The sequence below is a fragment of the Brienomyrus brachyistius genome, chromosome 16 (assembly GCF_023856365.1).
Source record: "Brienomyrus brachyistius isolate T26 chromosome 16, BBRACH_0.4, whole genome shotgun sequence".
NCBI classification, from domain to species: domain Eukaryota; kingdom Metazoa; phylum Chordata; class Actinopteri; order Osteoglossiformes; family Mormyridae; genus Brienomyrus; species Brienomyrus brachyistius.
In genome coordinates, this window is record NC_064548.1 from 15,382,651 (window position 1) to 15,395,683 (window position 13,033).

The 13,033-nt window shown below is 40.5% G+C and overlaps 1 protein-coding gene across 3 annotated transcripts in view; it reads right to left on the reverse strand.

Annotated features, from left to right (window-relative positions):
- The window catches only part of LOC125710073 (unconventional myosin-XVI-like), a 99,263-nt gene that overhangs the window by 24,092 nt on the left and 62,138 nt on the right, over positions 1–13,033 (reverse strand). For all 3 annotated transcript variants that reach the window (XR_007382909.1, XM_048979275.1, XM_048979276.1), the window contains exons 22-27: positions 9,529–9,681; positions 8,790–8,990; positions 7,114–7,189; positions 6,008–6,180; positions 4,226–4,306; positions 3,909–4,114 (exon numbers count right to left, since the gene is read on the reverse strand). Coding sequence is in view for 2 of the 3 variants with exons in the window: in XM_048979275.1 (XP_048835232.1) it covers positions 3,909–4,114; positions 4,226–4,306; positions 6,008–6,180; positions 7,114–7,189; positions 8,790–8,990; positions 9,529–9,681 (890 nt within the window). In the remaining variant the exon portion in view is untranslated. The remainder of the gene's footprint in view (positions 1–3,908; positions 4,115–4,225; positions 4,307–6,007; positions 6,181–7,113; positions 7,190–8,789; positions 8,991–9,528; positions 9,682–13,033) is intronic.

Sequence of the window (13,033 nt, forward strand, 5' to 3'; positions counted from 1 at the left end):
CCCCCGGGAGTCAGAAGGAGAAAGACTCTCAGACGAGAGTCGAACAAGATAATTTATCAGACTTTGTTATGGAAAACGGAGATATCTTTAAACTCATCGGACTATATGAGCATTGACTCAAATGATGTTAAGCTGACAGCTAGCTGTAATATATTACATATATCCGATATATTTCAGAAGGCTGCTTTTCCCACAAAACTACCGGAGAATATCAAATATCACGCTTCTCATGAATAAACCTTGAATGACTTTCTTCCTTTCTTCCAAAGATCAACTGTGAACCGTGAATATAGCTTTACCTGACTTGTCCTCTACAGTTTACGAAGAAGGACATCATCTATGTGTGTACACGCGTATGCAAACACATACTGAAACACGGGAGTTCTATATTGTCCAGAGTGCTGAAAAGTAGACAAACGGCTCAAATGGAACAGAAAAATAAATACCAAACGGAAAGTGGGGCGGATACATGAATCTTCATGCACTACCCATCAAAAGTTTGTGCACACACTGAGATTCTGTACATTTGCATGTCACTCCCTCAGCATTTATTAAAAAAACAATGAATATACTTTGCTAGCAAACTAATTTACAGAATGTTCTCCATTTGAGCGCCTTTATTAGCAAAAAAAACGTCATATCTTTGACTAATCAAACTAACCTCGTCTAGCAGTAACAGCAGCAGAGAAAACTCGAGGCAGGGGGGAAATTAAATAGTGCTCTGTTTCATGGGATGAAACAGTTAACTAGTGCATTTAAAATTAAAGGACAGCCTAGAATCTTTCCATGTTATAAACGAAACTTTATTTGAGTTTAATTTTCATTTATAGTTGTTCACTGAACTTTCCAAAGCTTAACACGAATAACAAAGCTGCAGTTCATGAAATAAATGGAAAAGTGGCAGAAACTTGAGGTGCGCAAAACCTATTGACTGGCCTTACAGGAACTCTTTTGTTGTTGTTGACACGTCATGTTCAATGGCAAGAGTATATTGGTACGGAGAAGTGGAAGGTAAACATTGCTAATATACTTAGGACGGGAATGTGATTTATAACTCTTAAGTTCCCTAAGCACTTATTCTGTTTGTTCAAGCTGAATAACAAACTAGTAAGCAGCTTAACGTAGCGCATGAAAACAGCACAGTGGTCTTTCAGTCACTGGAAAATATTTTCCTTCAAGCACAGAAAAAAAACACAACAAGCTGCATGAGTGGCTGTCCTTGAGTGATATATTTACTGTAAAGCAAGAATGCTTTGCTTGGGTATGATTTGACAGTGAAGAAAAAATAAACACTGATGTTAATTTGTTTTGACATATTACTGCAAAGTAACCTAATCTATGGCATATAAGGTATATGTAAGTGCTGTACGTAACATCAGGTGGCTTCACAGGCATGCCTGAGCCAGGCCCTAACCATTTACAGAGATCTTTAAATATCATGCAACAAACGATTCAGAAATACCCAACGGTCAGAGTCGGTCTTCTACAGATGTGTAGAGATGGCAGCAAGCACAAAGCGATTCACCAAGATGTACTTAGTGTTCATTAGAAGTTAGCAAACGTGATTTTTTTTTTCTTTCCCTATTTCTTTTTTTTTTTGAAAGCGAACACAAATTTTTAACCAAGGGAAGGGAATGTCAGGAGAAGACATCTAAATAAATGTACTTAAATAATATACAGCAAACAAATATCGTTTTATGGTGAGGAGGAAGAATATCCACCGTGGATCACTAGGCCATGTTATGTTCCCATATTAATCTTCATATATAACTTCATTAATCTTCATCTCTGATGTAAAACACCTTCAACAGCTTCTTCAACTCCACACACAACGTGCTCCAGAAAGATGAATAGGCGTAAATGGAAAGTCACTTCCTGGGAAAGCCAGTGCAAATCCACATGACCTCTGCAAAGAGGAATTTACATGAAAACTACTCCACTACTCCCCTCAGCTGACCGTCCCTGCCAAGCCCTTAAGAAGGGCATTGACGTTAACTATTCAAATACATAACAGCGCAGGAAACAGACATACAATTAACCATGGCCGATTGAGGGGGATTTCTATATGCATTAAGAAAAATGGCAGACCTTAGTAGGATAATGGATAATGGATACGGACATATCAAGTTGTTTGTGGAGAATAACCTTATCGGGAATGCCATCTTCGTGCCTCAAGGCCTTGGCTTCTCGTGTTGTTGGAATATAAATCTCAGGAGCTATCAGTGCATTGTGCATTTCGGAATATAAATAACTTGCGTAATTTAAGAATATAGGATGAGAGCAGCAAGCACTGGGAATCTCTGGGGAAAATAAGGACTATTTATGAGAACCAATCAAGCTGTATGAGAGTCTGGCATGGTAAATTGAAAGCTCCACCCCTTCGCCTACTTCGGGAATTGAAAACTGCCATTCTAACTCTATTCTGTTGGGCTTTATCCCTGCTGTTTAAGACTTGTTTGAAACAATGTACTGAAGGTGGTCTATATTTTATCTCTAAATTTGAAAAGAGAACAGACCCACTCCTTTAGCACTGGCAAAAGATTAATGATGTTTACTGCAACTTCTTATCCTTTTGCTTTGATTGTCATCCAAGACCATAGAAGTAACGGAAGAACTATATTTCTTTCATCTGTTTCTGCATCTACCAAGGTATTGAAAGCTGTCCTATATTTCTGCAAGCTGTTCAAAAGAACAGAGTGAGAGGACGAGGAAGATCTTTTCAACACTTTGCAAGTGCCTCGTTGACACCTCAGTGCCAGTTCCCAGTCCTGTCAATGTCACATACGCCATAATCACAGTACATTCAGAGAAAATGAGCTCGGTGAAGCCCTTTCAGTTAATTTGCTCAAACCCCCTATGTTCGGAACAGAGTATTCTGTTCCACCTGGACGGAAGGTGAAATAGTGATTATATGATAAGCTATGAGAGTTTCTCAGCTGCTCCATGTTGTGCTGTCAGAATCTTAGGTTATGTTGACCTGACAAAAGACAAGGAAAAAAAAAACCCAGCAAGGCTTGCAGTTTCTGTCACTCTGAACATCACAATCCAAAAGCCAATGTGACAGAAGGGGAATTGAAATGCATACTTCCTCTGCAGCTTTTCCGCATTATCAAAGCGAAACCACCCTGGTACAAAAGCAGGTCACTCTGAACCTTTCTGAGGGTATCCTGACATCAGATCATCACACTCATGAAAGTTACATCATACTTGTACATCTTCACAGCATTTTTGGACTGACACGTAGCTTGGTGACCTCTACAAAGAAGTATGTGGAAAGTTTCAAACTAATGATTACAGAAGGATGTCGAACAGTGAACAGAAACATGCGACGAGGAAAGCGAGCCACAACCAGCAGGCATGTTAAGGAACGTTTTTCTTTTTGGGGATAATGGAAAGCAGAGTGTGTGGACAGAATTTAGACTAAACATGAAAACTTAACATCCCCTGAAAAAAAATCAAAGGGCTGTTTGAACAAATGAAAATAAAAACTCAAGTGTTTGACATAACAGGAATGAAAAATGTCAGTTGGCTGCTATGGGTCTTACTGTCGGTGTCACAACTTTGATCTAAATTATTGGGGACAAAACAAATCAGGACATATTTAATGCTTTTCAGAAACGACTGATTATGCAATTTAAATCAGCATAATTTAGCAAAGCAGTCCTATCTGTTTATCTGTCCCTTCTGAACAATTACACTTTGGAGGATTTCCATTGCTGTTTCTGGTCACCTTCTGATCACTTGATGTTTTCATGCCTCCCAAGGATGATCACAGTTCAATGAATGACCCTTAGCCAATGTAAATGGAACGGGGTTTGTCAGATAGAATAAAGCACACAGTGCTCACATCCAGCTCATTGAATTACAATGTTATACATGTCACTGAATTATTTTGGGAGGCTACTCACTGGGCCAGGAAGCTGCTGAATGACAGTCGGACAGGGTATCCATAGCGGATCATCTTTACCATCTCCAGTACACCCACATGTTGAAGCTGAGAGGAAACATATTGGCTGTCGAAGAAGTCAGGCCGTTTGCTGCCGTTGGGCTTCATGCAGTGGATGAAGTGAGGGGCACAGCCTTTAAGTTTGCTGGTGATCTCAGAGAGTGAATTCTAGTCCAAAGAGGGACACAGACAGTCATCCACCTTGTCGCAACCCCCATGGCAATCTGACAACAACAGCATGGAGGAAGGCAGACGTGCCGCCCGAGTTCTGGGGCTCACCGTCAGCTGAGCTGCCACTGTCATGCGTCCGTTTTCCTCCAGCCTTTGCAGTAAGGAGGTCATTCCATCCTTCTGCAGCAGCTTTCCGGCGTGAGACAAGTTGAAAGAAACAATGGCATCAATTTCCTAAACAGCTGAAGATGAAAGGAAGTCATTTGTGGCACCAAGAGACTCATTTTGTGAAGGAAGGTGATAGGGCCAGTTAATAAGGAGAGGATAAACGCTTTTGGACTTATTACGCTCAAGTTTTCAGTACATATTGCACAATACATCAAATTATAGATTTTACAGTCTACCTTCAAAAAACATACACACATACTGAATAGACTACAGGATTGAATTCTTATCTAGACTTTACTGACTCAATGGAAATTCAAACGGTACCTGAGCGCAGCAGTTTCCGATTCTCCAGCTTAGCTCTTGTGTTATTTGTAGGTTTCATTACCAGCCTTATCTAAAAACTGTAAACTCATTTTGCTTTTCATAAAGAAAATAGCTGCAATCAGATTATAATGAATCTCTTTTGAATATATTGCCATAAGCACCAGCCCCCTTCTGTCCCAGAATATAAATGCACACAACACAGAGAGGAAGGTTAGGGCAACTTTCTTAGGATTCCTTTGTTCCAGTGATTTACGAAGGTCTTGGGCACATAGACGGCACAAATCTATAAATGTGAGAGTTGAGATTATGGTTCGGTCCAGATATATTTGATTTCATAATAGTGAGAATGACTACAGCATTGTGCCCCTGACATTAGTGAAAGCTTTCATATTTGAATTTCTTTTACTTAGATATGTATACGATACATCATTTGTGTACATCAGCAATGCACTTCCAATACGAGTCACTTGTCATGTAATCAGAAACCAAAAGCCCAATCACTCAGTTTTCAGCCAATAATAAAGTGACTTTTTCCCGTCGGTCATCATGACATCACACGACCCTCTTATCCCTAGGAATGCGTCATGCTTCACTTGCATGGCTCGTTAAGCAAAAATAATAATAATAATAAAAAAAAAATGTATTTTGGAGAATGGGAGTGGGTCCAGCAGGATGCTGTCATTTGGCAGCTGTGCTTTTCACAGGGAAGGGTCTGGATCGATAAAGACCAATGGAAAGCATGGCTAGATTAATGGTTTCTAATTTAAGTTACTGGAAGGCGACCTCCATCAGATAGGAGACTAAAAATAGGGACCGCGGCTATTTGTTCTGCCAGCAGGTCATATGTGAAATGTACCCATGGCAGAGCGGAAACCAGGCTTTGACACTGATTGTTTTTAGCCGCACATAATGACCTTATTATCCACCTGTGGCAAGTGTCCTGATCTGCCCTGAGCAGCCCAAGAGGTGCCAATACATGTGTGGGCTTTCGTAACCTCAGCACGGACATTGTACTCCAGCAGAAAGCTGCCTTTCATAAACACTGTTATACAACTTCACAGGGTACATTGGAAAATATATATATGTTTGTTATATATATATATATATAACAAAAGAACTCGATGGAATTAAAACTTTGTTTGCTTTTAACTTATGTGTTCAATGTCTGATAGAAAACATTTGTTTTTGTAAAAAGCAGGTACTGTACTGTTTTGCTTAATTTTTCTTTTAAATCAACGTGCAAGCCTTACTTCTGAATTGCTTAATATTGGAAAAATCTACATTCTACAAGGATGTTCCTTGAGTTACGGTAAGGATTTTGCAGTCCAGTGAAATGGATCTGCTGTGTTTCGTACTCAGAACATGGCTTTGGGTACCGCAGTGTATAGGAAGTCAGACCTTGCTCATGTCCCTGTACTTATCATCCAGGGCTGCAGAGGCCGACGCCAGCTGATGATGAGATTGACCAGCTCTATGCCCTTGAGTCTTGAAGCAGTTGGATGGTGGAAGCAGCACTCCAGTATGTGCCATCTTGTACTTATACATTTGATTGATGAGGATGTTCTCACTGGCTGTCCAGAGAAAAGAGCGAAATAACCTGGATATACATTGGCTCCAGATGTGAGGCTGAGATCATGTGGAAATTCACATCATATGGCTATTACCAGCATCGAGGCCATTGAGAATTGGCCTATCTACCATGGAAGCTTCCGAAAAGAGCCCCTCTCCACGAGCCCCACTTGAACGACGCTTTCCGTAGAAACCCCCCAGGAGGACAGTGTTCGATGCAAAAATATCGGTCATGTGTGGGAGTTGATGAATTGACTCAGTGAAAGAAAATAAATTGAGACATACATGTTTAGCACTAATTAAAACAAGTGTCCAGGGTAATTATCTCTGCACATCAAAATTACAAGAGTGTTAACTATTCCAACCCTGATTCCATTGAATCCCACCCAAGCTAAACTGACCTTTCATTCTTAAAAATGGTGAAATAAATATTCTGGCTGAAGTGTGTTCATAGAGTCCTCTCAACATTGTTGTGATGATGTTAATCAATGTCCCCAGTGAGACTTGTTTTTTGTGCATCTCGAGCCACCCTCTCCCTCTGTCCCACGTCATTCTCCAAATCGGTACCTGTTCCTCGAATCTTCAATTAATATCCGAACAAACATACGGGTGACAGACCAAAACCCCATAAAACAGGGCCCAATGCGACAGAAAGCCTCACACATTGTTAATGAGCGAATCTGACTTCCCAAAGATGTTAATTATGGTGGGCAATTAACGTCTTTCCTTGTCTGCAAGTATTTTGGCATGATTATGAATGCGTCCCAATCCTCGTAGCACATCAGCATTTTTTGTAATGCACGTTGCTGACACAAACAAATTTTGTGCCTGTGGACAAACATTTAACCAAATTGTTTTACATTCTTAGACAACTTCAGACTTTAAAGAAAAGATTCAGATGTAAGAAATGAGGGACGAGCTGAAGTAAGACTTACATTTCATCACAAGGAGAAGGCTTTGGGGGAAGTTGTCCTTGTTTCTCTCTAGTAATCCTGTGAGGTCGTAGGTTGTCTAGCCACCCAAGGACAGGGAAACAAGTCACCACTTTAAACGTGAAATAACACATTTTGATAAAATGTACTTCTTACCAAGGTTTTGTAGCTATTAAAACAGAATTGGGTAGCAATAACTAAACAGAGAGAATTATATACATATAGTAATATACATTTATAATATTTATATACATATCTGTATATAAATAAAACCCATTATTATTTTGTTACTGTGCCAACACACATATTTATGATGCTAGATGTTTTATGGGGAATTGCTGACTGCTGGTAAAATACCTCACTGAAGCGCGTACTGTAGTACTATTCCAGCGAGTTAGCTCTGCTGTCAAGAAATATGGTGGAAAATGGATTTTTATGGCCCGCACACATGGGCCAGAAAACCATGGGTGGTCAGGGAAAACTCAGCAGAGAATGTAAACTACTTAGTCAACGGGAATCACCTCTAGTGGAACTGCAAACAAGCTTCTGTCCCTCAGAATGGGAACACATAAGCTACTGAGGTACTGTCCGGAGCTATTTCACATAACAGGAGATTTCGCAGATACGAATGGAGCTTGTCAACCAATCACCACACGTGGAAGTTCTTCTTAGTTAGTCTGATGCTCTCAGCAGAAATGTGTGGCACAGAATGTGAGGAGCCAACACCAAGACGTCCAAAATGCACGAAAGACTGTGAGCAAGATACATGTTACTACTGAAAAATGTGCGTATGCAGTGCATCAAATATATCTTGTGTTGTAAACTCTGTTTTTTAAAAAAATTATTAAAACAAACTGGAAAACTCGTACCTGGTCTTCTGAAGGATTCAGTCTGTAGCACATAACATTTTATTGCTATCTTGGTAGATATAGCACCAACGGAACAGTAATAGAACTCTATGATTTACTCTGCTAGGCCCTAATGTCTGTGATTCGCTATTATTAATATTTAAACAGAAAGCACGAATTTTACACTGTGTAATTTGCATGTGTTTTATGATGTCATATTTTAGCATCCACACCTTTTACATCTTCTGTCAGAAGTTATATTTTGATGTCGACATGGACATCTCTACCAAAAGAAAGAGAGTCAGCAATGTGTTTCTGAAAAAGTAAAAAGAAAAGTTTCTTATATAAGCATGGATTCAATTACCTTTACCCATCCAGATCTGTGAATTAGACTTTCATGGTTTCGGTCATTCGCAAGCCGTGAACAATTAAATGGGAATATTTTTGGAGCTTGCGAGAGATCTCCGAAACTCACAGAAGACACCAACCCAAAAATATACAAACTAAACTGAAAATGATTTTGATCAGCTAAAATCATAATATATAAAAATGATTGTTATTTAATATTTGTTAGTGTATGCACATACTGCGTCTTTAATATTAATATCATTCACAGATTTTCACATTTGCGGGGACCTTCCACGCCTAACCCTCTTGAATATGGCGGGATGACTGTATATATAAAACATTCTTTTTGTGTTTGAAAAGTTTATGACAAGTGAAAGATAAATTTCTCTTATAATGGGCAAGGTAATAATATGTGTCTAATGCTGTTGATTCAAAATAATATGCTGTCTGAATGGTAGGAGCAGGTGGCCACACCAAACTCACCGTGCCGGCATAGTGAGTGACGGTGAATGTGGGCCCCTGGCTCCCCGCTGGAGGGTTGCCATTACTGTCTTTGGGGGATAGGAGTACCCCAGCCGCACTGGCGGCATCCTGGTTGGCCTGCAGCCTCCTGTAGAAAGCCGGGTCCTCTGGACAGAAGCTGCGACTCTCCACATGGAGGACAGAGAACAGACCGTGGGGTGCCTGGGGAGAGTGGAGGAAAGGCTCACAAAGGATCCCCTCACATCCCTGTGGATTACTGAGTGCTGTGTCACAGCCTGGTCACAATGACCTGAATGTACTGTACGGGCATTAACCATATCGACAGAGACGGGAACTTTAGGACCTCGTAAAAAACATCTACAAAATTTATATCCTGAGCCCCCAGACTATGCAGTGCCCATACCAAGATATAAAGGGGAATCATTGTGTCATTATATAGCATGCAGTTACTGAATTCTCTCATATTGTACATTATAGTCATTCCTCTATAAAAGGGCAATAAAATTGTCATTTCTCATAAATTATATCCCATGATAACCATGAAATATGTCTAAAAACCTACACATTTAAACGATAACACTAACGACATATGATAAAAACTTCTCCTTGTATGACATATAAAATGTGGAGAACAATAATGTTTGTGGAGGATCAGTGAGAGCAGAGCCTGACTGGCATGTTCCTGCATCTTTAGTCATGCGAGCAAAGAGTGTTCTTCGTGAGAGACTGATTCTAATACCTGGAAAAAGAAATCTAGAATGGAGGACTGGTTTCTAGGATGGTACAAAGTTTCCATAGCAACTCCTTCCTGTAGACAGTCCCTCTGCTCGTCCACGAAAAGTACTTCCATCATATATTGGTGGATCTTCTCATCGGTCATGTTGACACAGAGCTATAGAGATACATACAAATGCTGATATTTAATATTAAACATTGGTAGCTTAATCATCAAAGCAAGGTTTTATCCGTGACATTTTGCACATTTAACATGTTAAACATAATAATTGCTGTAGCTCAGAGAGTCCAAAACTAAACACGGTTGCAAACCCAATATATATATCAGAAACAAATCCATAGATTAAAACACATAAAAAGCATATTTAAAGCCATCTAAGCACAAATATTCTGCATATTTTATTCAGTCTCAATCCTTGGCAGGTGCAGGTGGAGTACGTAATTTAAAGCCGCAATATCTGAAGCACCATTTACTTGTTATTTATTAATTGACGGGGAGAAGCAAACTTATAACATCTGGGACCACTTCAGCGCAGATTTATGGTGTGTTGTGGTGCTGCATTAGGAGAACAAACTAATGCCACAAACCCAGCACAGAACAGTATTTACAAAACGGTTTCTGCCATCATGTAAAAAAAAGACCAAAAAAAAAATCACATTATTGCTATTTTGTTTTATGGGGAAGCCAGTATTTAGTCACAGGCCACTTTGGGCCTTGAGATCATTAAATGTCCAAGGAGGATAACCTTGCTTCACCTGCTGCTACTTTACCAACCCTGTCATGTTTATAGGCTATTGGAGACGTACAAATGAGGAGGGAGGGGAGTTTTAGGAGGGGTTTGGGGAGGGGGGAGGTGATGTAATGGAGCTTTTATTAGTGCACATAAAGTCCCCCGTCTGGAAGAGAGTAAACCCCAGAGGACACCTCCCCTATTTATTTATTTGTTTTTCAAAACAACCACTCCTCGGGGAACTTAAGGCACTCTAGGGTTACACGCTGTTAAGCTTAGTGTTACACACACGCCTGCAACCGCTTGCCAATCCTGTCTGCCTTCTGCTCAGGATACACTCTCTTCCAATATGTGCGCGGTCCCCCACGTCAGCAACTATTACAGGTTCTGATGAAACATCCCAACAGTGACACCTCCGGCATCCCCCTTCCAACACCTACAGCCCGTCATTTTTTTTCTCCAAATTTCACAGAAAACAAGGATAGTTGTTCCTTAGCAAAACACTGCGCCACATACCAAAACCATCGTTTCATTTTATGGACTAGAAAATAGCACCTCAATCACATGCAGTCATTTACACATTTCCCTCAACGGAGTAGAAAGTCATCATATAGGATCTAATTAGCAAGTACTTAAGGGTGTAGCTCCTAACTGCTAATATAAACCGTCTATATATATATAGACACTTTACAGCCTTGCTTTATCTATTGAGATGGGATTAATAAGACCATAGACTCCAGTTAGTGAAGAGGTTATTGGTATGAAGCACAGTTGATAGTGGTTTGTGTAGGACATTGGTAATGAACGCAATGAGTGGATTTATCCACTACAAGAAAGAGTTGTAAGGGTTCCATCACTAACATAGAAGATTGGATTCACTAATGCTGTGGTTCACTAAACAGACCTATTTGAGTTATTCCCCAATGATGCAAAATTCACACTTGTTCACTCACGTTATCTTAGCTTAATCATGTTGAATCTGTCTGTGTTTCTCTGGTGACTTATTATGGTATATTGAGGATAAAAGAGTGACTGAGCAGGGACGGGGGTTAGGGTTCGAGGAACTTTGAGAAGAAACTTGTTACTGATCCAAGTCTTAAATGAGGGACTGATTTTGTACTGTAGAGTAAGCTTACAAAGATGTCTGATTGACATGGGAAAATCTGATGTTGTATGATGACTCGCTAATTCCAGCCAATTGAGTAAACACTACAGTTTGAACTCACTTCAGGTGCTTCTGTTTATCATACAAGGTGTAAGAACCTTTTTAAATGTCATAAGCTTTTTATATGTTCTTTGGAAGGGGGGTATTCGATCCTCCATCAACAGTCACGCAAAACCATCCTGGAGATTGACATCAGCTCCTCTCTCTCTGCTTAGCGATCCACAGGGGAGCTTGTGTAAGCATTTCTCTCCTCAGACAGCCTGTGATTTAGAGCACTGCCATAGTGCTGCTGGTAAGGTTTTCAGAAGGCACCCACACAAGCACTATCGTGTGTCTCAGCTACAGGAAGCAGGTGCTGAAGAGAGACGCGGTAAATATACACGTCACGGGCGGAAATGATTAAGAGGCTGTAGATCCCTGGTAAGAACAACGAAGGCAACGATGATCCTGCTGGTAATCTCAGGCACCTACTACAGCCCCGTGGGCTGGGATCAGAGCTTATCATCCTCCTAGCTCTTCTTAGAGTGGATTTAAATGATGAAACAAAGAACATACTGACTCCCTCTCCACTTCAGAACAGAATTACAAAGAGTCGAATATGTAATCTTGGTTTATTCTTGCTTATTCTGGTTTTATGTGAAAGTCATAGCAAGGCACTTTTATTCCGAGTAAGATCCAAAAAGTGCACAGAGCGCTGGGTCTCCACAGGGGGACTCACCCACAGCTCGGCCGCACTGACAGTAACTCTGTAAGTCTCTCGCACATGGACACTTCCTGGGAACTAAGTGAAATATGTGCATATTCTCCAAGTTTCTCTTTTCTTCTGTTTTTTGGGAGGTGGCCATGAGCAGGGAGTGGGGTGGGATTGGCCGTGTCGCACAGGGACCCAACCAGTCACAGTTCCTTCTTAAGAATTAAGAAACCACTGGAATCTGCAAGGCACTATCGAGTACGGACCAGGCCTGACAGTTTCTGCATTTCCTAGACGGCCTGTGTGAAATTCCTTGGAGCCTCCAAGCCCAGCTGTGGAAAAAAAAAAAATCACTCGCTCAGCACTCGAGTCTTCCTACTGGAGGAGGTGACCACATTCCCAATAGGCTGTCAAGACCACATCAAGGTCTGTCTCCCAGGCAGGGCAATGCTCAGGCGTCTTCCGAAAGCACAATTACATGCTTTGTTGCAAAGAAGACTATAGATATAATTCTTAGAAATATAACCGTAGGCTTTGCTGTGAAGGTTTCTGGGTAGGATGTGTTTGAGCAGAATTACATGCTTTTAAAAACGTGTGTTTATGTGGTGGTGAAATTGCTAACAGAGCACTAATCTAGACATAAAATTAAACAGGGTGACTAAAAAAGATTAAGGAACTGCACACACTTCTGAATCATCGCAAACCCAGCGAGCTGAAGAAACCTCAAAAGTCGGTTTGTAGTAAACAAGTTAAAATATCTGTGATGAAATGATGATTTTGAGCTGGTGAGATGCAGAATTTTGGAGGTTTACTGATGTATAATGATTCATTTTTTAATTAAATAGCTTAGTGGTTCCATCCATCTATCCATCTTGTGTAACCGCTTGTCCTATTCAGGGACACATGGGTCCGGAGCCGGTCC